The sequence below is a fragment of the Bombus bifarius genome, unplaced genomic scaffold (assembly GCF_011952205.1).
Source record: "Bombus bifarius isolate JDL3187 unplaced genomic scaffold, Bbif_JDL3187 scf7180000008008, whole genome shotgun sequence".
NCBI lineage: Eukaryota > Metazoa > Arthropoda > Insecta > Hymenoptera > Apidae > Bombus > Bombus bifarius.
Window position 1 is genome coordinate 751,588 of NW_022884386.1, and position 26,631 is coordinate 778,218.

A 26,631-nucleotide genomic window follows, 5' to 3' on the forward strand; every position below is an offset into this window, starting at 1 on the left:
TGCAGAAACAGCATCTTAGCATAGGTTCCAGACTGATGCATTAATATAAAAAAATTCCCTAAGTTCATAAATACTTCCTATGAAAACCTTCACCAGCCTTTATTCTAGCTTTACATATTATTTTGTATATATATTAAATTAAATTAAGTAAAGTAATATTAGTGTAAGGTTAATGTAAGTGATTAATGTAAATATTATTTAAATTTACATTTGTAAAATTTCTAATCAAAGGGGTACAAGGTGTACAGTTGGAGAATGCGCGCCAAAATACGGGTGTAGAGGATCACAATTTTCCGATGAAAGATTTTAGAAAGTTAGTTAATATATTATATTCAACTATATGTAAAGTTATTAATTAATCTATTGAAAAATGCCATTAATAAAAAAACCTATGCGTTATGCACATCCAGAGGGACACACAGATGTTTGTTATTTTACTGGTGAAAAGTAAGTAAAGATATAAATACTAATCAACATTTTTTCATACACTTTATGATATTTTTTGCTAACACTTTTAATATAAATATATTTTATTACATAAGTATGTTTGCAATTTTTGCACATTTTTTAACTATTTCCTTTGTTTAGAACTTTTTAGTGATATAAAAGGAAACATTAAAGGAAAGCTCAATGCATTCAAAGCAATCTTTTAAGAATACAAGAAAACATGTAATTAGAAAAATAATATTTATATTTTTAGGGGAGGGCTTGTTACTTGTGGATCTGATGGAGATGTTCGATCCTGGTTAAATCTAATGGATGATGATCCAAGTGCATGTTGTGTCTCAGAACAGGCTATATCAGTTGTATCAAAGGTAGAAATATTAAATGAAAATATTAATTATGAAATCTATTTTTATATACTTATTGATATTCATAATTTTTTAAAAAATCTTTCAATGATTTCAGAATGGAAAAATATTTGTTGGCAATGATAATAATACAATTCAAGTTCTTAGTTATCCAGATCTTGAAAAAGAAGGAATAGTTACTAGATTTTCAGCACCTGTTTCAGCATTAGCAACAACAAAAAATAGTAATATTATAGTCTCAGGAGGGTGGTATGTAAAATGTGCATAAAGCATTTTAATAATTTTTAATTAATATATATTTAATACATATTACATTGTAGTGATATGAGAATACAAGTTACGGATATTAATACATCAGATAACATAGAACTAATAGGTCATGAAGCTCCTATACTAGGTTTGTCTTTGGATCCAAAAGAAGAGTTTGTGGTAAAATATATACTCGATGTGTTTTCTGTTTTTATGTAATGATACCTTTTATAATATTTGATTTATGTAGGCATCATCAAGTGCAGATGGTACAATACGAGTATGGAATATTAAAGAAAAACGTGTTGCAAATATTTGGGCCAATGTTGTGCCCAAATGTAATTCATTTTTTACAGCTAAAATGTATAATGTGCCTTCATTTCATCCTAAGGATGGAAGTTATCTTGCATATCCTTGTGCAAAAGATGTAGTTATAGTTGAAAGATCTTCTTGGAAGGAATTGTTCCGTTTAAAATGTATTAATATGAAAACTGTATGCTGTCTTTTATCTAAATATTTTATTTAATATAATATGTATTCTATTATATTATTATCTTCATTTAAGGAAATTAATATATGTAAGTTTTCCGAATGTGGCACATTATTAGCTGCTAGTTCAGTACAAGGAGAAATAGTTGTTTGGGATGTAAAAAGTAAAGAATTAATTGGCTATATTGGGCATCAACAGAATGCTAAAATTACTGCATTATCTTGGAATATTGATAAATCAGATGAAATTGCATTCTGTGACTCTTTAGGCCAATTGGGATGTATTGATGTTGTAGGTACATATATGTAAAACATATATATTATTTTTAAAGCTTTAAAAATAAATATATCATTTTTATATGTTTAGATAATTCCCAATAGAACAACAAGTAATGAATTACCTTTAGAAACAAATGGAGATGTCGAAGATAGTAATGTTGATATTCCAGAAGATGATGATGACGATGATGACGGTGAAAATGTTATATCTTTAAACAAAATAAAGGCATCAATAGAACTTGAAGATGACCAAAAAAGTCATTCTGATGTAGTGTCTGAAAAATCACAACATGGTGCAAATGTTTTTATACCTGAAATTCATTTACAACCACCATTTCAACCTGGTTCATCACCAGTACATTTGTTATCTCGATTTATGGTAAAATTTTTTGTAAATTATAATATGAATCATTATATATGTACAAATATATACATACATATATTAAAATGTTAGTTTTCATAATATATAGGTGTGGAATGATACGGGTATGGTAAGATGCTTTACATCTGAAGATGGAGACGAATCTAGTATTGAAGTAGAATTTCACGATGCGGCAGTACATCGTAGTATGCATATCAATAATTACTTAAGACATACAATAGCTGCTTTATCACCAGAAGCATTTGCATTAAATTGTCCATCAAGTAGTGATACACGAAGCAAACTTGTTGTAATAGCATTACAAGGTTAATACTATACATAATTATTGCTTGAACCAGATTTATTCAATTTATTTAAAAAGTATAATTAAATGAAAAATAGGTTGGGGTTCTGGAAATAAAGAATGGTCATTAGATCTTCCTGAAGATGAAGAAGGACATTGTATTGCAGCTGGTGATAATTTTGTAGCACTTGCAACGTCCAGGAGACATTTAAGAATTTTTACTGTAGGAGGCACCCAGCGTGAAATTGTAGCTCTGCCGGGTCCTGTAGTAGCAATGAATGGACTGAAAAATAATTTAGTACTTGCTTATCATACTGGAACAGGTATTTTGATCATTTTTACTTTTTATTTTTTAACAAGTTCTTGTTAAAAAATGAGATATTTAAATAGGGGCGTCAGGAGATCAGTGTATGAATTTACTGTCAATTCAAATTCGGGGAGTAAATTTAATTAGTCGAACACTATGTCTCCCTTTGTCATCATCATCAGAATTAATGTGGTTAGGAATTACCGATTTTGGATCCCCCGTAACAATGGATGCTGATGATGTTATAAGAGTATATAATAAAAAGTCTTCTTTATGGAAAGTGGCCAGTGATATGAGTGAACAAGTAAGAAATATATTTCACTACATTACATCCGTTATATTACATTAATAAATTTGGAACAGTCTAAGGGTAAAGCAGATCATTATTTTATAATTGGGATAAACGAACAACAAAGTATCGCTCGTTGCATTTTATGCAAGGGAAGTCATTATCCGCCAACTACACCTCGCCCAGTAATAACAGAAATATCGTTACGTCTGCCGCTTTGTGAACCTGAAACTGAGAAAACGGAAAAAGAACTAAAATTATGGAAGTTAGGAACCAGTCCTCCAGAAGAGAACGAAGCAGTGCTGTCTCTTATTGCGGTAAATTTAATATTTGTGGTTTATTAAATTTATAAATTATTGATGTATCTTTCTACGTATTTATTAATTTTATTTAATTAGCTTGCTTGCCGAAGTAATTTGGAGTATCGAGCGGTAGAATTATGCGAACAAATCGCTTCAGAAAAAGTTATAGAATTGGCAATTAAATATGCACGAAGAATAAATCGAATAGCTTTATCCAATAAATTGGAGTCGATTGCTGATATAAAGGTAGAAGAAAAGAAGGAGGACATAGAAAATAATGACAACAATGATGAAAATGTCAATAAAAGTGACGATGAAGAATCGAATAATGATATTGAAGAGCCCACACCTTCATTAACTATTACGAAAAAGCCAGATATAGAAATTAAACCGTTATCTATGACTGAATCATTATCAATAAGAAGAAGTAATCCTTTTTTAAAAAGTGGAAATTCTCCGGCGACGAAAGGTATTATTACTAAAATGGGGGGTGAAATGGGGAGAGTTATTTTGGTTTAATTATATTTTCAAATTTTATTTTTAATGTAAAATAGGATTAGCTGGGTTAGAAATAACTCCAGAAAAACCACAGAAGTTAACAGCACTAACACCTATACCTTTAAAGTCGAAAACAAAAGAGGCAAAAGATGGACCAAAGAAAGAAACGTTTATCAGTTGGTATGCTAGAAATAAAAAAAGTTTGCAGGAGGAATTTCCCGAGTTGAGTGCTGCAGATTTAACAAAAACTGCCTTGGCAAGATACAAAGAAGAGAGTACAGGTTCACAAAACAGTAATACTTCGGAGACCTCGGAATCGAAAAAAAGAAAATTAAGTCTGGAGAATGAACAACATAACGAACCAAAACGTTCCTCAAGTAAAATACTTAGCTCGTTTGCATTTGACAAATGAATACCTATTTAAAATGTAAAAAAATACAATTTTATAATTTTATACAATTAATATTTATTATCTTCCATCAATATTTTTTATTATGTTATACAAAATAAACGTAAAAATATCCTGTTTTAAAAAGAGCTTATTTATTTATATCTATTAATATTTGTAGTACAATGTTAGATTAATCTAACCCCAATCATTGTAGTAATCATTACAATCATTACTTACTGTTAGATACAATACAGAGGTATGGTGATAACATAACGATCAAAAGTATCGATAAGGTAGATATTTATTAACTTGATAGCTTTGCTTGTGATCTACATCGATAAAACAGATAAAGAACAGGGTCTAGGCTCTTTCAGTTTGCCTCAGCCACTCAACAAAAGTTGAGGCTTTCAAACATTTAGACACGCGTGGTATTGTGTAGATAGTAATTGTATAAATTGAAATAGAATTTTAACATAAAATTGACAGAAATTTTAAAATACAATGCTTGAAAAGGCGATAAAAGGTAAGGCAATATATATATTTAGCACGGTTACATCTACTATATTTATTCCTGTTAACATTTGAAACACAACATGAGTCTAAATATACATTCAATTTTGTGGTATAATCCGCACGTCTGCAATTACATCATCGAAATGTGTACCTGAAAAAATAATTATGCTGAGTCCACAAAGATAAAAAATCAGTAATCAGAGACAATTTTTGGACATATGTTTTATTCATATAATCTAATATCGTAATATAGAGAAATATAGAGATTAACTTACTTAATTCCAAAGAGCGAATATCTTTTTCCTTTTTACAGTTTCCACTTATGAATAATAATTAATAATGAAATATATGGGTTTTAAAATCACAGCGAAATTCTTTAATGTTTTAGATTTTGATAAACTAAAATCTTTTCTGTGATATGTACTTGTCATTTGTTTATCTAAATAAAATAAAATATATGTTTCTTACCCTAGAAAATATAATTTAGAAATCGAAAGATAACATTTCTTTGTTGAGAAAATAAAAAGGATAAAAATTTGTTAAGAAATGATACATTTATCACTACATGAAAATTTCAATTTTAATCTTCAACCGTTCAATTAAACTTCAACATTCTGCATTTTAATATTTTTTTGTATGGAAATTTAGAAGCATAACGTATAAATTATAGGAATGCAGTTAATATAAAAATTCTGTTTGTTTTGAAATGCTTTATCAATGATCTATTAATAAATGACCTATGTTACTAGTTATATATTTTTTATGCAATTAAACAGATTTCGAAATTTTCAAACTGATCGAAATGTATTAGAATAGGAAAAATACGTATTTATTAACAGATAGAATTTTATTTCTTAATGACACGAATTATTTTTATGTAAAGACTTACTTGACTAATTTACAAATAATACATAGTTCGGAATACATTAGAATCGACGTGATTAGAAAAAAAGAATTAAAAAAGAATTTTTTTGAATTGCAAATATTTAACAATGTATTCATAAAATTTGCTATTATTTTCCTTCTATCTATTTATACATATTTTTCAAATCCTTTTGAATTTTATTTTAGACGCGTACGTAATTTGCGTATTAGAAATTTAAATGTACATATACATATTTCTGTCATGATTTTCTAAAGATTATAACGTTTTAATATTACTGTATAAAAATAATATTTACTTACGATATAATTAGACACTGTACTTCGATAAATATGTTATTAACTCGGATAAATTTTTCTCGGATTTCAAATATTATATTACTCAGGTTACTGTAACCTGAGTAATATATATGTCATATAAATATCGTTATTATACTTGGAAAGTTGTATGTTACAATTATTCAGTTATAAGTGTGTTTAATAATGATAAGTTACGATAGCTTTTCTGTAGTTTTATAATATATTTGCAAGTTATTTTATACTTGTTAATAACTTTTACATGTAGTAATGCTTTTAACGTTATTAATAATATCAGTTTTTCATTAATATTATTGAGTTTCGTAGTAAAAATTAATAAATATGTATATACATGAGTTAAAAATAAATACTAGTTTTACCATAGACATTATATATAACGCAAAAGTATTAATATTTTCCATCTGTCGATAATGTAGAAGTGATTGGCGGCAATCATAATTTAAATTATACGTGTGCACTTACATATGTATGATAGTAGTGTTCCTTTTATTTCAATCTAATTTAATTGTTATCATTCTAATTTCAATTTTATTATTATGGAATTATGTACTAAGATGTAGAATTATTTACATGTAATAATTGATAATTAAGAATGCTCTGTTTCAGAACATGCACCATTAGATGTTATACAAAATGCTATGGGTGTGATGGGCCCATGGCACATTGTTATTGCTGTGGCATTGTCTCTTGTAAAATTTCCGGTTGCTTGGCATCAACTTTCCATTGTATTTCTTGCACCTCCAACTAATTTTACATGTGCTGCTCCAATCTCAGCCACTAATGTATCTACAATAATGAAATGTTATATAGATGTAGGGAATGGTACAATGGAGAAGTGTACAAGTTTTAAATATGATAGGCGCACATTTAAAGAGAGTATAATAACTCAAGTAAATTGAACTTTCAATTTATTATCGTACTTCCAAGAAATGAGTTTACAAATTACTGCACATAATTATTTTCAGTGGGACCTGGTCTGTGATAGAGAACAATTAGCAAATTTTGTACAATCTTGCATAATGTTTGGAGTTCTTATTGGTAACTTAGTATTCAGTATAATGGCCGATCGGTATGCTAAATATTATTACGATGTAATAAAAAGCATAAATAATAAAAATAATCTTTGTTCCTTTTTCAGAATTGGTAGAAAAAAGCCTTTGATGATTGCCATAGGATTACAATCGTTAACTGGATTTATAAGTGCATTTGTTCCATGGTTTGAATTATTTGTGATATTTAAATTTATTTCTGCTGTAGCTACAGGTGGTACTATGCTTGTTAGTTTTGTTTTACGTAAGTATAACTGATAAATTATATAAGTAACATAATATATAGATTTATGAAAGAATATAATTTAATACGTAATAAATTATAGTTATGGAGATTGTAGGAATAGAATGGCGTTCAATTATGTCAGTCCTTTTCCATGTGCCATTCTTACTGGGTCACCTAATGAATCCTTTAATTTCATATTTAACACATACGTGGGATGGTTTTCAAATGGCAGTTTCCATACCATCCCTTTTCTTATTATCATATTATTGGTACGTAATATTAATCATTGAACACTAACGATATTAATTTAGGAACATTATTAATATTAAACATTTATGTGTCATTAAGTTGGAGTAGAGTTTAAACACATTTTTATATATTGTAGGATTATACCTGAATCACCAAGGTGGTTACTTGCTGTTGGCAAGCTATCGAAAGCAGAACAAATTCTAGTCAAAGCAGCTGGCAGAAATAAAATACCAATAGAAAATGTTAAAATAGCAATTGAAACATATGAAAGCAATATTGGACTTCGTCATAAGCAAAGCAAAGAAAAATATAATATAACACACTTGTTTAGAACTCCCAATTTAAGATTAAAAACTATTTGTGTATGTTTTAATTGGTTTGTGTGTGGTACTTGCTTTTTTGGATTAGCACAGTATATGGGTTATATTGATGGTAACATTTTTGTAAATGTTGCTGTATCAGGTAAGTCTATATAATACCTATTTTCATTCAACAAAGATACATATTTAAAATTTGATATAATATTTTCAGCTGCTGTTGAACTGCCTGGAACTATAGTAGTTTTATTTTTAATATCACGTGTATCACGTTTAAGAATTCTAATAAGTGGAAATCTTCTATCTGCTGCAAGTTTGCTATTACTAGCTGTGATATCAAATTCAAATTTCACAGTACTTTTGGCTACATTAGGTCTTGCAGGAATGTCACTTAGTTTTCCAACAATATATCTGTATAGCAGTGAGGTATTTCCAACTGTAATTAGAAATGTTGGTGTTGGTTTAGGAAGTGTTTGTGCAAGGGTTGGGAGTATGATTGCTCCATATATTGCAACAATGGTAATATTTTTTTTCATATTATATGCTTAATCCATATGTATTTTATGACTGTAGTATAATAACGCTTTATTGAATTGTATGTATATTTAGGGAAAAGTTGCACCATGGTTACCACCATTAATATTTGGAACTGGACCATTACTTGGTGCTTTATTATGTTTTCTACTACCAGAAACAATGAACTGTGAATTACCAGAAACTATTGAAGATGGTGAAAATTTTGGGAAGTAAGTATATACAGAGAGGAAATTCTCTGGTATAAAGTAAAATGATTTTAAATAATATGTATTAATTTCTTTATTTTTAAATAGCTTATTACAAATTTCGATCGTTATTACAGAAAACAGACTAAAAAAGCTGCGACAAAATAATATTTATTTAAAATTAACAATAAGAGGGAAGCCCACAATAAAATAATGAAACAGATCCTGCCTCTTAAAACAATAAATTTACAAATTTTATATTAAAAACTGTAACTGTATATATATACTTTTTTTTTTATTATAATAAATATATAATGCTTTATAATTAACAATTTAATTTATTCTTTACATTATATTAAATTATTTTAGTAAATATATAAATATTTTATCAAAAATAATTTTAACAATTATTAATATAGTATTTAATATAATGTAAATGTCTGAATACATCTTTTTATACTAGCTTTATAATATACACTTACTTTATGAAAAAACAGATTTTTCATGTTATCTAATACTATATTTAAAATTTATGTATATATATGTATATTTACGTTATTAAATGAAAAAAATATGTATACATGTTTATTAAAAAAGTGATAGAATTTTTTACTTAAAACTATCTCATTCATTAAAATGTAAATAATATTAGACAAAACATGTTAAAATAAATCAGCCTTTTTTACATTTGTTGATACAGACAGTCATTAAGATAAAGAGGTTCATTCGAGTTGTTCTGTAGTAATTAAATTATAGTATATATGTAATGCTATAGTTAAGCTATAAAAACATTTAATTATTATATATATGGCAACATATTTTGTAGTCTTTTCTGTTTTGTGATGAAAAGTAACTAGATATTTTTTGTTGCACTGAGAGCCTAAAACTTAAATAAAGAAAGTAGAAAAATTCAGGCTCTGGTAAGTCCTATATTTTAATATAGATAAAAATATAATTCAATTTGTAGTTTGACCTAAATAAAATACTTTACTGGGTAAAGCACTAACTACTCCACTGGTCTTTTTATGGACAGCATCAAACATATGGTTACCATACTTGACAGTATTACCAAGAGATCCAAACCATGAAGACATAATGTTTTTGGATGATGGTTTTTCTACATGATTTATCGCACCTAGAACACGATTTATTCATTGCATAACTTAGTATTTGCAAAAGTTTACAAAATGACTTACCCATAAAAAACTTCAAGATTGCTTCATTTACTGTATCTGGTTTTTGTTGGTGTGGAAAATGTTGAGCTTCAGAGATTACTTTCACATTAAATTTCTCAACATATTCAGAACTTTGTACAACACTTTCTATCGTTACAATTGGATCCATATTTCCAATTATAAGCAAGGTTCGAGTAGAAATTTGATCACGAGTATCTGTATTAAGTCTTATTAAAGGAAGGTTTCTATAATAATTGATTGCACCTGTCCAGTCCTCTGTAATTAACCATTTTAATTTTGTCATCTTTTATATACACATAACAGGCATTGTTTAAATTTTTTTGAGTTTATTTACCTTTCCTACTAAATGCATATTTATATGCTTCTACATAATCCTTCTCATTGTTTGCATTATTCAGTTGAAGATGTTGAAATGCATCATTTATTATTGATAAGTCTTCTTTAAGAGCATCAATTTCAGGCAAAAATGGTAATCTACTGAAATGTATCCATCTAAACATTAACGTAAATAAATAAATGAACATATATATCTTAGAAATAAAATACGTTAGAAAACTTATAGATATAATAGATTTACTTTAAATCAAAAATAGAATCTCCAGGTCTCCCATTCCAATACAAATTAGGATGTGGGCATGAAATTGCAACAAATTTATGAATCATGTCCCCATATAGGGCTACCATATACCATCCTAAAAGTCCTCCCAAATCATGACCGATTATACTGCATTGCTTTACTCCAAGAGTTAAAATAAATTGTTTCAATTCCTCAATTAGTACTTGTATTCTGTAACAACTTTTAGCTGCTGGTTTATCACTATCTCCAAACCCCTTCAAATCTATTGCTATTACTCTGGATGAATAAAGACATAATTAATATAAAAAAAGTAATCTCATGATTTTATTAAAATATTAAAAAGAATGAATTTTAAACCTATAATGTTGAGTAAGACATGGTATTTGTTTTCTCCAAGATAACCAACAATCAGGAAATCCATGTAAAAGTAATATAAGTGGATCATTTTTATTTCCAGCTTCTACATAATGGAACTTTACACCCTGTAAAAGAAATGAAAATTTTCCTCTTAGAACAAATTCTTGTTTCTATTGCTTCCTATCTTTCTATTATTTTATTATTCAATCAGTTATTACTATTTAAAGATATTTTAGTATTATTAAATTAGAAATAGATGCATTTCGTTTGACAAGAAGAAGTTTTAAGTTTTCATGTATAGATGTGAGCAATAAAAAAATTAATGATAAATAAAAACAAACAACGATAAGAAAAAGATTGATACGAGATAAATTGGACTGTGTTCTAAAAGAAATTGACACAGCTGTTTTCGACATCCGTTAAAAATATATGTATTATAATCGTATCTATCAATCAAAATCGGATGTGCATCAGACTATTAGGTTGTCAAGTGTTATCAGAGGTCGACCATAATACACTTTTGAACGTTTACAATCGAAATTCGATTTTACGTTATGTAGTTACCCTATTAAATTATAATAGACTTTATAATTATATACATAATTACCTTGATTTTTACGTAAGAATGAGTTCCTAAATTATTGTCCACAAGACAAGGTGGAGGTTTATCTCGCTGTTGCATCATAAAAAACTTCTTAGGATCCCAGACCCACTTAGGAAATCTTTTCACTATTAAATATAAGCCATACACAAAAGAGAGAAAATGTAATTTAACTATCTCAAAAACTGATAGATAAACAATTTTATCATTTGTAATCATGATTATTAATATTAATGATTAATAATATACGTAGAAAATTTTTTTTTAATTTGTACGTGTTAATTTTATTCCAATTATGCACTAAAACAGATTTGGCTTTTAAATTTTTATATATATCTGTGTGTATACATATTTACGTACAAATGTACGTTTTAAAAATATACGTGTTGTGCTAGTCAAACCGAAAAAGATAATCAAATAATTCTTAAGTTTAATTTAAAGATATAAATCGATATCGTTTATGACGTTAGTCATACATAAAATTCCGCGCTTTCAGTGAAGTTGACAATGTATTACTGACGAAAGTTTTCATCTCCATATAGATGAGAGTAGAGGTCATCATGAGAAGCGAAGTATAACTCCTTATCGGATCTGTGTTCAACGTCAAAATGAATTTTACTAAAGCCTACAATCAAATGTTCCTAGAAATTATATCTTCTAAAAATGCTTACGTGACATATTTACGAAAAGCTATGAGTTTGCACTTTGATGTTTTGTCAGATATTACAGTAATACTATGTCTAAAATACGCGATCGTACAAAATTATCTTATAATATTAAATATATTTCTCTAAAATATTGTTTATTAAAATTTTTCCGGTCAAACAATTATTTTAAGTCTGATTTTAAATACATATGTACATATTAGGTTTACTTTAATTGATTTCATTTTCTTTCATAATACATAATGAAATCTATGAACATTTTTATATTGATTTTGTTAAAACAAAAGTACATCCAAAGAAACTAATCATATGTTTCACAAGATAGCTAGTATTAACTAATATATGTACATATATATTGTTTAGTAGGAACAGAAGTGGTTTATATTTTGTTAATATTCGACTGTTATACTTTTCCTTATCTAAGATAAATAAAGTTTTAGATACATGTTTCATAATGACAAAATGTCTGTAAGGAAACATTTATTTCACTTTTGAATAAATTGGAAAATAGAAATGATTTAGATGAACCATTGACTAAGAATAGAATACTCATTTCTATACAAGAGTAATATGTATATTACATAAATGACTGTGAATTATAAATAAATATATAGTATATAAATGTTATAACTCACTTTTATATCTTAGACCATTTTTTTTACAATAACAATGTCTGTAAAATGAAATTTATATTTCAATATCAATACTTACTATCTCATTTAATTTAATCAAATATATCTTGAAGCTCTTTGTACAGAGTGTGCATCTGAGCAAACAAAGTCCCTTGCTTATTTCTACACAAAAATAGCACAGAACATAAAATCAGCAAATACTTGTGTTTCCCATTTCCATCTACTTTACTTCATCAACTTTTGCCTTCGGTTGCTCCTACTATCTTTTATGTTAATTTAAAAGACCTGCTAAATTTTTTATAGTTACTCTGAATCGATTTCAACTGGTTTTGAACACACTGTTAGTAGTTACAGAATTACTTTTTTTATAAAAATGGACTTTTTTGGACTCTTCGGGTTGTTCCTTATTGGTCATAACATAAAATTTATGTAAATAAAACAATTGTTATAATAAATAAAGAAATAATAAAAAATAAAGAAAATTTTTTAGAGTTAATTTCTAAAATATTTTGATCATAAAGTGTAGAAATTGACATCACCATCTTATTTGAACACAAAAAATAAGATTTTAGTAACACAATTATATAGATGAAGTTATAAAAATATAATTTAAATTACTTTAGTTTCTTTTCAGATTCATATTTTTTTAATAAAATATCAGGGTTCAGTTGAAATTAATTGCATAACAATATTAGATCATAAAATAATTTTATGCGATAATAAACGACAGAAGAAAATATTTTCTTTTGTCATTTCATCATATATTTTCATTTCAATTACCAGGTTACACGTTTGTGCATTGCGTCTGCTGCAGATTTCCAGGGTGCACGGACATTTCTGTTTACAGAGAGTTTCATATTTCCGACATGAGCAATGTTTTGATTTACTGATTGATTTGCATTTATACTTTCTTTCTGCTAGTTATGCCTTCAAGTAATGACGAAACTTTGCTGCAGTCTGCAGTGGATGGAAAATGAAAATGGTATTGTTCTTCAGAATTAATAATACAATGATTAATTTCTATGAACTACAAAATTGAATGAAAAATGAATTACATTAAAAGCACGTTATCTCCAGTGATTTGTACATTGGATGGGATACTAACCTAGAAGGTGAAGAATTTAAAGTGAAACTGAATGATTTATGTAAAACATAGATCGATTCCGATTGTAATTAGAGGGAAAATTTCTTCTCTACTGTAATTATATCGAACATTAATTTAATTGTAATTCATACTGTTCCAATAGCGCCGTTATCTGATCTTATACTGAATCGATAATGTCGCATGTGACAGTAAAATGGCATGAGCAGCTACGTAGCCCTCGGATCGTGTGACACATTTTTACATTACATGAGAAGTCTATCCTATTCTTGGTCGATGGCTGTATATCTGTCTGTAATTTAGCATTTCTGTAAATGCTATTACAGATTGCTTCCTTATTGATGCTAGATAATATCTATATATTTATCGGTAAAGCAGAACCTCTATTATTATCTCTATTATTTTATTTATATACGTACATAGTAATTCTACATTAATTGTATAATAAATATACAATTATTCTAGTACTTTCACTATTAATACTAAAGTTATTTCTAATATATCTGGTTAGAATGACTCAATTAACTACTATGGTTATTATTTTATTTTCATTTCAACTGCGTTAATTTTATAATATGTATATTTTCTATTGGCAATTAAAAAATGTTTTACATTATTGACATATAAAAAAATTTGGCAGCGGTGGGATTCGAACCCACGCCCCAGATGAGACTGGTGCCTTAAACCAGCGCCTTAGACCGCTCGGCCACGCTACCACATGCCGAATAATTTTTTACAACTAATAATTTCGTTCAACTTATACAATTAAATAGCTATAAGCAGTTAATATGTACGATATTTTTCATATATTTCCATATTTATTAAAAGTAAAATAATACGAGTGTAAATTTATCTAAATTTATGTTTGAGTCTTCCAAAGCCTTATGCTTCGTTTCAATCTAGCTTATAAATTCCCGATATATACATAATTATTACATATTTACTAATCTCTGTAATTACAATTTCTTATTACCTTTTCGTTTAATGTACATTCTCATCGTTATATATATCCTTTATTATTAAAAAAAGAACAACAACACACTCATAAACGTCTGTACAACGTGTAAATAAAACATTATTATCTAACCTTAATTGAGGTTAGCACGACAAAAAATGTCCTGAGCTTACTGGCATATTTCGCGCCATCGAATTCCCACTCACGTCATGCTTTTTAGCATCTGTGGCGTATTGCAATCCAAGATTAGGATCCCGTCGAGAGACAAATTCGTAGTTTGTTGGCCACATGTCGTGGGCGTAGGTACCGTGGATTAAACAAAGGCAGTCACCGGGCGGAGCTTTCGATCCGTGTAGTTGACGCATGCGCGTCACGTCTTTCGTCCCCCACGCGCATTGCATTCTGTGAACCAGCATGTGGTACACAGAAGCGAGAGGAGCTAACGCATCCCTATTTTTTCCACACTTCGCGACGGCCATTTTGTATGCCGACTTAATATTCGCCTCTCATTTTCTCCCTTCGCATCTGTAACTTTATATCAGCGCGATGAAGCTCAATTGTCACGTTGGTGGTCCTTTGTTCTCGCGGGCCCTGAACCATAATCGAGTCAGTTAGCGCCCTTACGTAGCGAATACTAACGATTCCAGAGCGGATTAGTCATCGATCGGTAACAATAACCGATCCCCCGTCTTCCTTCGCAACAGATAAGTTATGGAAATTGAAAGTTAATCCATTCAGATCGCAACGATCGAACGTTGTTTTGACAAAGTATAAACAGTTGTAATAAGGTTTCTTTATGTACATACTGCTCTTCTTACCATTTCAAAACTGGAGACAACTGAAGTTTTATAATTGTGCTATTTTCGTTTCTCCTTCAATCTATTTGAAACACCGATGTTATTTCATAATAAATAGCTTGTGTAATATAGCTCTAGCTACTTGAAAGATAAAAAGCACGAAGGATCTACAAATATTTTGACGTACACTAGCTCAATAATGAAAGCGTCGGTCATGAAGGTATTTGTATACTTACCATAGAAAACTTTTATGGCCATATTGTATTACATACTACATCTACGTTATACGAAATATTATAAAATTTTATTAGCATTGTAACGAGACATGATTGTCATGATTGTATGCGTTGCTATCTACCATTTAACGCTAACCCGGCACACATAACGAGGTAGATGTATTCATAAGAGCTGTTTACAAGTGTTTGAACACTTTCGTCAACGTGTCAGTGTATCACAAAAAGTAAAGCAATGAAATGATTGTTTGAAACCGAGTTGAGGAACCATCACGCGACAAAATACCGTAAATATTACTCCGATGATACGTACCACGTACATATTTTCATCTTTTAGATTTTAAATGTAATATACAAATTTATAAATATATTTTTCTAGCCGATCTAAATGAAAAGGACATTTTATAATTTGAACCGTTCTTCGCCCAAAGAACAGGTACACGATGTTACTTTTATCTCTATTCTAAATATAGTACGTGTGACGCGTTCATATCAAACGACTGTCACGGTGAACGATGTTTAATTAAACATTCGATGGTATTTATAGTAACGATAAGGCGGTTGATTAATCGAGATGGGAATCATAATGGAAAGTCGGAGTGTAGCAGTGGTAGCGCAAGCTCGACCGCGTGTACGAGTCTGAATAAGGCGTAGGAACATCCTCGTGGTGAATTAATCATTTCAACAGCTGCTGTCGCATTAGCGAGAGCGGATAAGACAAATGAACGTCGTGGAGCTTGTTAAGACGTAATCCGAGAGATGCGTCTGCGTCGCCTCCCGCTACCACCTTCGTCACCGTCGTCCTTTGCTGCCACCGTCACATCCGTCGTCTCATCCGGGATTAGACGCTTGTGTATCAGGTCGCCATTTTACTCGATGATCCTCTTTTGTTTATAGATCTTACCTTTTGTTTGCTTTACTTTACTTTACCTTATCTTACCTTATCCTACTGAACTTTATTAATCCGCGTAACGAGAGAGAAAAATTCTACAATCAGTAAATATAGTTGCCAGTGTATACATACAGCAGTGTTCGATTATAGTCTGATTTTGACTGAAATGCAAGAGCGATATCCTCTTGGACTATGTATTTTAATGTTCTCAAGTAGAAAAATCAATATGTATTGTTGATACGATATCGTCAATATTCAATATTATACAATGACGTTGAGAACCTTGAAATATCGACGATATTATACATTACCTGAGGATATCCTAAGGTTGCAAGTTGTAAGTTGATTTAGGGCCGTATATTGATAAATTGTCGCGTATTATTAGATACGAATGCGTCGCTCTTTTAAATTGCAGCATTATGTAAAATTTATCGACACTTCGATATTATTTATGCTTTCACTTATTCTATTCTCGAACTCTATTTCTCCTCATATTGTATATCGTACGTAATCAGATTAAGTGTCGTATTGGAATCATTGGAAGTCTATCAGACTTAGATGACAAAAGGATAGTCTGCCATTCAGCAGGAACCGCGAAGATAAGATCTTGGGGTTTCTTTTTCAGGTTGAACATCGTCAAATGCGATGCTCTGTCGTGGGTACGCATGGGTTGAATGGTCTCCGATGACAGATAGCGTCGATGCGGGCGCTATTATTGAACGACGTTAACGCAAATCGCGTGGACATGACGCGATCGTAATTCTGTTTCCCTTTGTCGTCGAAAGAAACTGGTTGCGCTAGTAAAATATATATCGCATTTAATTCCTACAGAGTTTAGTAAATCATACAACGATCATTAGAATATATCTTCGTACGATATATTTGTAATTTTATAAATTTGGAATATACATAGAATTCCAATTATCTGCACCTGTTCGTACTAGCTGAAATTCATATAATAGAAAGTTACGTCGAAGTAAGTGGATCGAATCGGCAGTTCGCTAATTAAAATTTCATTTATATAAATGGTGTTCACGCGACCAAAGTTCTATCCTAGTCGTTAAACTGTTACTTATGGTTTAATCTATCGGGCATATTAGACTGTTAATAATTATCGTCGATACTTTCGTAAAGGTATCGACCGTTTCTACCTGTAGCAAGAGATGTTTTCCTTTTTCGAATTCGTTTAAAAGAATTTTAATCATCGGGCGGATGCATTAGCGCGAAACTTTGCGAGTTTGCTTATTTGCTTCTATATAGATTTCGACTTTTCAGGTACAAGTTACACGTAGCCGAAGAACTTCTTCGATTCTACTTCGCTTTTGTCAGACCGAGTATTGCGCCTCTCCATTTTGTCATCCCCTAGCGGGGTTTCAATGTTGTAACCATGGAGACGTCGCGTTTCCGCAAGGGGAACGTATAAAGGGTGTCGGGCGTACGTAGGCAAGTATGGTGAGGCTACCATTGTTAAAATTCGTAGCTGTACTACGTGTCCAATTTGATGATAATGAAAATACGATACAGTTGCGAGCATAACGTGCGCGACGTGTCTCATCTTCGTGTACATACCTAACTCTAATACGTATATTTTTAATTTTGTTTCTATTATCTTCCCCTAAATGTTACAGTTGCTCCTTTCCCACGATTATTCGTAAAACAGAAGAGACCACGGATTAAACCAGCTTCTGAATTCGTAATTATAATCTTTTCGCGTAATTTGCGAGTTTGCGAGTAGAAAATGTCGCAAAGGAGAAGAGAATGATTGACGAGAAAATTCGCACTCGAGCTCGTCAATCCTTCGGCGTTTATCGGCGCGTCCTCGCCGTTAAATGGCCAATGAGTTTCATAGGAGCCATTAAGGGGTCCTTGATTCGTAATGAGACTCTCAAGGAGAATCTTATGATTATCCCCCATTAGGACAATAGAGAGAATAATAGTAAGCCAGTCTAGCGGGCGTTTCATTCGAAAAGTAACGTAATTTTACTTCCAAAATCGAACTGCAAAACATCGACTTTTCCTCTCCCTATATCAACAGATTTCGTACTATTAATAATATTTAACAGTTCACTCAATTTTTTGCATTTTCCGCATTTTTTTCACAAAGTTTCGCAACCTTCGCGTACAATTCACGGATGTGTATACGGTTGGAAAAATACGGTGAAAGAGATTGCGAAAAAAAAAAAAGAAAAGAAAAAATAATCGACACTTTCCAAGCGAAGAAACCATTTGTTAGTTCTGGGCCATGTCACGAACGCAATTAGTGAGTGATTCGTCAAGCACTGCGAAGTCCTCCACAGTAATAGCGAAGGGCTCTTCAACTGCTCGAGTACTCTTCCGGTAGCGACTGCATTTTGATTTGTGCTTCACTGTGCTTCCTTAAAGTGCAAGTTCACACAAACCAACGAACATTACTACAACGGTCACTCTTTTATCTTTCTCGGACTGACTTGTCCCATTCTTGCTCGTGCAACGAACTGCACGCCACTTTGTAATAATACGGTAGATTTCACGTTTGAGAAGCATTAAGTTAATTGATCGGAGAAACGAAACGAATTTTCGTAATTAAACTGGCGAAGAGAGACGAGCGCTCGTTAATGTTTTACGCCCGTAGTTATCCAATAGCACAAGCGCTGATCCGACGGAAAGAAAAATGTATCGCCAAACTAACGCGTAGCTTCTGTTTCGATCCTAATTTCCTCCTTTTACCTATAATTACGATCTGTATTTTTCGTAGCCAGGTCGAGTCCTTTTATCTGCAACTATAATCTGCATCTCTGGTGGCCAAGTCAAGTTCTTCTACCTACAATTACAATCTTTATTTTTGGTAGCCAGGTAAAGACACGGATCGTGTTTGTCAAACTTTCACGAGATTTTTTAAAAACGAGCTATCCGAGATTTTTTCCGCGTAATTCTATTCTACTTACTCTAACTTTGCTACGTTCTTTCAGTCATCTTTGATCGAATTATATGTTTCTAACGTTAAAAAAAAAAACGTATTCAGTTTCAACAAAATTCTGTGTTTAAACACCTTAAAATATTAAAAATCCTTCGTGTTTATTTAAAAAGATTGAAAAATTCGAAGATCGTAGCAGGCTCAAGTACTTGGCTGACGCGTGTTTAGACTCGAGGATGAATAGTTGCTGGTGAAAACTGTTCAGAAATATCGGAAACCGTCATTAATTCGTAACGATCAATTACAATCCACGTTCTTCGTGACCGACGTTGAGATACGAATTGTGTTTTTCATATTCTTACGAGATCCCCAAGGAACGACCTATCCTACATTTTTCTTGTGTAATCCTATTCCACTTTAAGTAGCTGGAGCATATTTCGAAATCAGCGCAGATAAAGACGATACAGAAATATCGAAAACCGTCGTTTTACCCTGTAGCATCGAATATCATATTCCCGACCTAACTGGCAAAAATGTGTTTTCCAGGGGAAAAGATTCGATCAGTGGTCGGTGTGACTGTTTACACGCGCGGGAAAAGCGACGACGTTGGTTAAAAGGTTTCGGTGTAACCAGATTCCCATTAAAGCAACACCTTTTGTAGCCAGAAACGGCATTGTGAAGATATTATTGTGCGCGACACGGAGTGCATTATAATTCATTGTGTTCTTACAGTGTGGACCGTTCTTTGGCGCCTAGCACAACACCTGGTAGGTGTAACGTTGCCGCCATTTTCTATTATAAGGATAATTTGATACATATCGCGAACAGGGTGTCACAATGGTCCCTCCGGGATTCTCCTAAGTTTCCGGTGGTAAATTCGTGGCGATACGTCTTCGGTATACGATAGTTGCGGTATACGGTAATCTTGATCAGATGCTGCGGTTCTTAAAAAAGATTTACTTACAATACGCATTCATTGACGTATACCTTTATTTGGTCAAATTCTATTAACGCTACATCGTAGGTACATTTTGTTACTAAATCGTGGATGTTTGGTAATGCTTTAAAAATATGCTTTCTCGCGAATTCGTGTTTTTACGATTACGACCAAAGAAATGGGGCCTAAGGAGAGATTTGTTTCATCCACTAAAAATTACAACGTGTTCTTTGGATATCTTATATTATTATTATTATTATTATTGCTTAGTCCGTGCCTCTTGGCTTTGGACGAACTTTCGGTTTTACATCTCTTATGTCTATTTCTCTTCTTATATGTCTACCTCCCCTCTTTTCCACTCTATTCTATTGCACTACCTTGCTTATTCTACCTGTAAACACTAAAAATTAGGAACTATAAATTAGCAACTAATGACCAAAAACTATTGCAACTTTGGTCTTTAGCCTCCTTGCTGTGCCTCCTTCTTGTCGTTTGTCTCTTCTCTATTATTGCTTTCAGTTCTGCTAAATGTTCTCCAGTCTCCAGGATATTTTATATCTTTCTGCGTATTATGTGTGTTCTGTGTAATTTAACGTAACTCAGTGTAACATATTAAAAGCGATAACTTTGAGATAGCAAGCGTACGTTCCTTTCATTTATATGTTCCTCTCTTGTTTATCTTGAAAAAGAAGCGAACTTAAGGAATACATTATCCGATACTTCTGGCAATGTACATTTTTGTAGCGCGTATCGTACGCTAGTTCCATATCCAGCCGGATTTTGGTCACGTAGAAACCCCATAACGAAGTTAGCCTAGAAGCTCCTTCTACGGGCGGACCATCGTATAACGTGTCTCGATTCCAAGAGCCCTGTATACTCGAGAGCCCATAGAACCAAACTCAATATGGCGGAGTCAATTGGACGTTCCGTACTTTGGGGTTCTTCCTTTCTCTCTCTCTCTCTCTCTCTCTCTCCTTTCTCTCCCCCATCCAGTTTCTGCTTCTCGAGCACCCGGCTCTTCTCTACTTTCTCTCGCTTTCTTCCTCTCTCGGTTGCCAACATAATGGAAACACAATCGACTTTGAAACACAATCGATAGTTACAGAGACCACCGAGAGAAAAATTCATGGCTCATCTACTCGTCGACTTTGAATGGCACACACGGAGCCACCCCCATGGTCGAAGCAATTCCCCCTACGGTTGAGCTAGAATTGCAATAGAAGCATTATCGTTGCGCGAGTAGCTTTGTCCTGTTCACCATTTTGTTTTCGATACGAAAGCATTCGATACGAAAACATTAATCACAATAATTTTTCAATAAGAATCTCCATTATCGTTCAACTTCGATCGAAGAATTATTATATTTATATACCATAGTAATTAAATATTCATTTCGTATTTCATTGCCCGAGTATCTGCTACTTACGTACATATTTGTATTAGTTCTTCTAATTTACGTAAAGCTTCCCAAAAAGTTGTTCTCCAAACGAAATACGAAAGCATTCGATACGAAAACATTAATCACAATGATTTTTCAATAAGAATCTCCATTATCGTTCAACTTCGATCGAAGAATTATTATATTTATATACCATAGTAATTAAATATTCATTTCGTATTTCATTGCCCGAGTATCTGCTACTTACGTACATATTTGTATTAGTTCTTCTAATTTACGTAAAGCTTCCCAAAAAGTTGTTCTCCAAATGAAATACGAAAGCATTTGATACGAAAACATTGATCACAATGATTTTTCAATAAGAATCTCCATTATCATTCAACTTCGATCGAAGAATTATTATATTTATATACCATAGTAATTAAATATTCATTTCGTATTTCATTGCCCGAGTATCTGCTACTTACGTACACATCTGTATCGGTTCTTCTAATTTACGTAAAGCTTCCCAAAAAGTTGTTCTCCAAATGAAATACGAAAGCATTCGATACGAAAACATTAATCACAATGATTTTTCAATAAGAATCTCCATTATCGTTCAACTTCGATCGAAGAATTATTATATTTATATACCATAGTAATTAAATATTCATTTCGTATTTCATTGCCCGAGTATCTGCTACTTACGTACACATCTGTATCGGTTCTTCCAATTTACGTAAAGCTTCCCAAAAAGCTGTTCTCCAAATGAAATACGAAAGCATTTGATACGAAAACATTAATCACAATAATTTTTCAATAAGAATCTCCATTATCGTTCAACTTCGATCGAAGAATTATTATATTTATATACCATAGTAATTAAATATTCATTTCGTATTTCATTCCTCGAGTATCTGCTACTTACGTACACATCTGTATCGGTTCTTCTAATTTACGTAAAGCTCCCAAAAAGTTGTTCTCCAAATGAAATACGAAAGCATTCGATACGAAAACATTAATCACAATAATTTTTCAATAAGAATCTCCGTTATCGTTCAACTTCGATCGAAGAATTATTATATTTATATACCATAGTAATTAAATATTCATTTCTTATTTCATTCCCCGAGTATCTGCTACTTACGTACACATCTGTATCGGTTCTTCTAATTTACGTAAAGCTCCCAAAAAGTTGTTCTCCAAATGAAATACGAAAGCATTCGATACGAAAACATTAATCACAATAATTTTTCAATAAGAATCTCCATTATCGTTCAACTTCGATCGAAGAATTATTATATTTATATACCATAGTAATTAAATATTCATTTCGTATTTCATTCCCCGAGTATCTGCTACTTACATACATATTTGTATTAGTTCTAATTTACGTAAAGCTTCTCAAAAAGTTGTTCTCCAAATGAAATACGAAAGCATTTGATACGAAAACATTGATCACAATGATTTTTCAATAAGAATCTCCATTATCGTTCAACTTCGATCGAAGAATTATTATATTTATATACCATAGTAATTAAATATTCATTTCGTATTTCATTGCCCGAGTATCTGCTACTTACGTACACATCTGTATCGGTTCTTCCAATTTACGTAAAGCTTGCCAAGAAGCTGTTCTCCGAACGAAGGACCATTCCATTCAAACATTCGCGTCCCCGTCAGAGACGGCTGACTCATCGAGGTTCCGACTTACATAAGTACCAACATTTGTAAATTCAACGAAACGATCTCATCGAAGTGTAACTAAATAGAAGAAGGCTAAATATATACGACACAAGTGCATTTATTTAAATGCATCGATGAAGAAACAGTTCACAGTAATTAGAATTCATCGACGTAGGTGCTGGACATTTCTTTGTAACAACTTTTCTCGAAGAAATAAATTTTCCAATCACGATCCTCGTCGATGGTGTTCGAAGCGTTTCACGGTGGCGTCTCTCGAGTTAAAAATGCCGATCGGCCGCGTCCCATCGCCATGGCGACGAGCGTAGACGTTATAGAGTGCGGCGCTCATTTGTTTGTCATTTCCTCGCGGCGACTCGCGGAAACAAAGGACGAGGCACAAAGCGCGAAACAAAAAGCAATCCGGCAGCGACGGGCGAGCAAGCGCGAAAAGCATCGAGGGGGTGGTACGGTTGGTAGGTTGATGGGGGACAACCGTTGTTGTTGCCTACGGTGGAGGAATAGAGGGATGACGCGATGGGGCCGACCGCGACGAAGCTTGTGTAGGTAGGTAGGAGGGAGAGAGAGTGAAATATCGGGAATTACCTGTTCGGAAGAGAGCATTTCGTCCTCATTTTTATTTCATTTCCGCGGAAAACTCGCCGACCGGCGCGGCGGAACATCCTCTGGCGGATCCTTGCCACGATCGAGCCGATCGAGCGATGCCATCGGTTCTCGGGAGATTGAGGAAATGTCGCGGAATGTGCATTTTCCTGATCTCGTAAAACTTTGATAGATTTTTTATCTAAATGTAAATCGTCAAGAGATACGATCGTGACACTCGTGGTCGCAGCTCGGGCTGTTTGCACGCGGTTATCTCGTTTGATACGTCTTCGACCGAAGGAAATATTGGTAGCACGGAATAACATTGGTAGGAACGAGTTCCTATATTTGTAGCAAGGGTTTTACACTTTTTACAAGAGGTTCTACGTTACACGGACATCCGAAGATGGGATAAGAACGATGCAAGAAGAGACGAGGAAAGAAAATGTTCCCGGCAAGGTCGTTCGATATCGTTATGCGTAAAGTATTAGTATTAATATTACAAACAGCGTGATATCTTTACGAAATACGTTGCTGTGAATGGAACAAAGGAAGTAGCTGATCGATTGCAATGTAACCAGCGAGATACTTCCTTTTTCCCATAAATAGATAACTAATATACAATAGATAATAAAATAAAGACGTTATTAGGCTCGAGAATTTCGTAATCGTGGAAATAAAAAGAAATTTCTTATGAATGTTCACTCGTAGAACTCTCAAATCTTAGCTACTGATATTTCTTATACGATACACCAATATTATTTCAGTTACAGGTTCATAGATCGGAGTAGATTAGTTTCGAACGGTTTAGACTATCAGGATCTAATAAGTAAGTTTAGATATAAGTTTAGATGTAAGTAAAAGGATGTTAGCAGCGAGTATACATCGAGTACCAAAGCGACGTCCAAAGGATAGATACGTGTATCCGTATAGAAAATAGAAGTGCAAGATCCGAAACACGTGATACGGAATGGAAGATTGTGCGATTTAGTATATTTTGTGAATTACATATTAATGAAAAAAATATTATTTCAGTTACAGAGTACCAACTATATTATTATTTCACCTCGAGCAGGTTCGCGTGATAGCAACGTGTCAACCGTATATTTAAAAAGGTTTCGCGGCCGAGCAATTTAACGGTAATGATCGCGCTGTATTATAACGTTGGTGATCTGCATCATGGGATCTTAACAATGGCGATAATATCTGTCGCTAAGAACGAAGGTATTCTCGAAGGAAGAACGTCAATAATGACTACGGCTGGCCGTCGTCGTCTCGTTAGCAACGATGACTCTTCCACTTTTTAGATCCGAACGGCTACGCTTCGAAACTATTTCTTTTCGTCTCACGGTAGCCGAGTGTCGATTACACACGCCGTGGTTATAAATAAACCCGCGTAGAAATTAGTTTATGGAGCGTTTCTTTCACATATACGATCTTGGATTAGCCGTCAGTTCCTTTCTCGTCGCTGACAGTCACAATTTTAAATAGACGCTTGTGCAATGATTTCCACTTTAATTATATCGCTTGTCTCGTTCGTTCGCGCTAGTAAGGGAAGGAATTCGATTCTAATACGACCATTAAGTAATTATTTTTTACGTCTGTTTTACCTCGTTCACAATCGTTACACGATTCCAAACGAGATCGTGCAAACTTTTCTCCACCAATGGAATTTATCTAGGAGCGGAGAGTTGTTTATTTTTAACTACCGACAAAGTTTTCGAATAACGAGCTGTCTTTATTCGTACATTTAATTGAACGAGAGACTTACTTTCGCCCGACGATTTCCGTCAGTTACACAAATGTTTTTTCCGTTCCATCGAAACGTTTGGCTACGATAAAAGCTTCTGCAGCTACATTCGTAATTATCGTAATTTTTTTAATTACTATTTTAATTAAAATAAAATATATGTTCCTACATTCACAGTTGCGATTTTCGTTAATGAGATCCACCTACAGTGGAAATCTGTGCTGTTAAACAATTATTTTAGTTTCATTGGCTCGAAACGATCAACGAATGGAATCGGAAAGTGATCGATTTTCCAAGTATAGAAAATTATAAATACCAGTTTTATTTTGACGCATCCACTTTCGCACCGTTTTCACGACTTCTTCGAGAGAAAGAAACAGAAATATGATCTTTAAATTCTCGTGATAATTGCGGGCACTTTCTTCGTATCGTTCATCGATAATAGTTATCAAAGAAAATTTCTGATAATGTCACGCAAAATTGCAAATTACAATTTTTATATTAATTCGAATATCGGATGTATGGGTGTGCTTCAGAACTCGTTAAAATTAAACGTTTAACGCATCCACTTTTGCACCGTTTTCACGACTTCTTCGAGAGAAAGAAACAGAAATATGATCTTTAAATTCTCGTGATAATAATTATCAAATTCATCGATAATAATTATCAAAGAAAATTTCTGATAATGTCACGCAAAATTCCAAATTACAATTTTTATGTTAATTCGAATATCGGATGTATGGGTGTGCTTCAGAACTCGTTAAAATTAAACGTTTAACGCATCCACTTTTGCACCGTTTTCACGGCTTCTTCGAGAGAAAGA

At 32.3% G+C, this 26,631-nt stretch overlaps 3 protein-coding genes, 2 long non-coding RNA genes and 1 other non-coding gene across 7 annotated transcripts; 1 reads left to right on the forward strand and 5 right to left on the reverse strand.

Moving 5' to 3' along the window:
- Positions 1–80: 80 nt before the first annotated feature.
- LOC117206547 (WD repeat and HMG-box DNA-binding protein 1-like) lies at positions 81–8,790 on the forward strand. Its single transcript, XM_033446005.1, has 21 exons — positions 81–447; positions 701–815; positions 910–1,061; positions 1,133–1,241; positions 1,312–1,554; positions 1,627–1,842; positions 1,918–2,208; positions 2,300–2,516; positions 2,593–2,817; positions 2,885–3,105; positions 3,165–3,407; positions 3,489–3,861; positions 3,947–4,225; positions 6,601–6,884; positions 6,960–7,063; positions 7,133–7,287; positions 7,370–7,538; positions 7,655–7,980; positions 8,050–8,354; positions 8,445–8,581; positions 8,666–8,790. The coding sequence occupies exons 1-21, from the start codon at positions 371–373 to the stop codon at positions 8,769–8,771; spliced, it is 4,347 nt and encodes a 1,448-aa protein (XP_033301896.1). The 5' UTR covers positions 81–370; the 3' UTR covers positions 8,772–8,790.
- On the reverse strand, positions 4,818–6,265 carry LOC117206548. Its single transcript, XR_004487413.1, has 3 exons — positions 5,980–6,265; positions 5,070–5,233; positions 4,818–4,945 (listed from the first exon to the last, which is right to left on the reverse strand). It is a non-coding gene; the product is annotated as an uncharacterized LOC117206548 (long non-coding RNA).
- Positions 8,791–9,217: 427 nt separating the features above from the next.
- LOC117206545 (epoxide hydrolase 4-like) lies at positions 9,218–11,523 on the reverse strand. Its single transcript, XM_033446003.1, has 6 exons — positions 11,295–11,523; positions 10,688–10,812; positions 10,331–10,606; positions 10,088–10,245; positions 9,754–10,008; positions 9,218–9,692 (listed from the first exon to the last, which is right to left on the reverse strand). The coding sequence occupies exons 1-6, from the start codon at positions 11,505–11,507 to the stop codon at positions 9,514–9,516; spliced, it is 1,206 nt and encodes a 401-aa protein (XP_033301894.1). The 5' UTR covers positions 11,508–11,523; the 3' UTR covers positions 9,218–9,513.
- A 1,801-nt stretch (positions 11,524–13,324) lies between these two features.
- On the reverse strand, positions 13,325–14,054 carry LOC117206749. 2 transcript variants are annotated; one of them, XR_004487434.1, is made up of 2 exons: positions 13,641–14,054; positions 13,325–13,542 (listed from the first exon to the last, which is right to left on the reverse strand). It is a non-coding gene; the product is annotated as an uncharacterized LOC117206749 (long non-coding RNA). The 2 variants fall into 2 exon arrangements; XR_004487435.1 differs by having other exon boundaries at positions 13,691–14,053.
- Positions 14,055–14,321: 267 nt separating this feature from the next.
- On the reverse strand, positions 14,322–14,403 carry Trnal-aag. The gene has a single exon. It is a non-coding gene; the product is annotated as a tRNA-Leu (tRNA).
- Positions 14,404–14,695: 292 nt separating this feature from the next.
- LOC117206748 lies at positions 14,696–15,641 on the reverse strand. The gene is made up of 2 exons (XM_033446346.1): positions 14,816–15,641; positions 14,696–14,739 (listed from the first exon to the last, which is right to left on the reverse strand). Exons 1-2 carry the CDS (start codon positions 15,119–15,121, stop codon positions 14,707–14,709), a joined length of 339 nt encoding a protein of 112 aa, XP_033302237.1. The 5' UTR covers positions 15,122–15,641; the 3' UTR covers positions 14,696–14,706.
- Positions 15,642–26,631: the final 10,990 nt, after the last annotated feature.

Coding starts and splice junctions, on each gene's coding strand:
- LOC117206748 (XM_033446346.1), bottom strand. CDS start 15,121: ATGGCCGTCGCGAAGTGTGGAAAAAATAGGGATGCGTTAGCTCCTCTC. Junction 14,740..14,815: donor CGATGGCGCGAAATATGCCA/GTAAGCTCAGGA, acceptor CACGTTGTACAG/ACGTTTATGAGTGTGTTGTT.
- LOC117206545 (XM_033446003.1), bottom strand. CDS start 11,507: ATGATTACAAATGATAAAATTGTTTATCTATCAGTTTTTGAGATAGTT. Junction 10,813..11,294: donor ATTCTTACGTAAAAATCAAG/GTAATTATGTAT, acceptor TTTCTTTTACAG/GGTGTAAAGTTCCATTATGT. Junction 10,246..10,330: donor GATTCTATTTTTGATTTAAA/GTAAATCTATTA, acceptor GTTAATGTTTAG/ATGGATACATTTCAGTAGAT.
- LOC117206547 (XM_033446005.1), top strand. CDS start 371: ATGCCATTAATAAAAAAACCTATGCGTTATGCACATCCAGAGGGACAC. Junction 7,539..7,654: donor TTCTTATTATCATATTATTG/GTACGTAATATT, acceptor TATATATTGTAG/GATTATACCTGAATCACCAA. Junction 8,582..8,665: donor GATGGTGAAAATTTTGGGAA/GTAAGTATATAC, acceptor ATTTTTAAATAG/CTTATTACAAATTTCGATCG.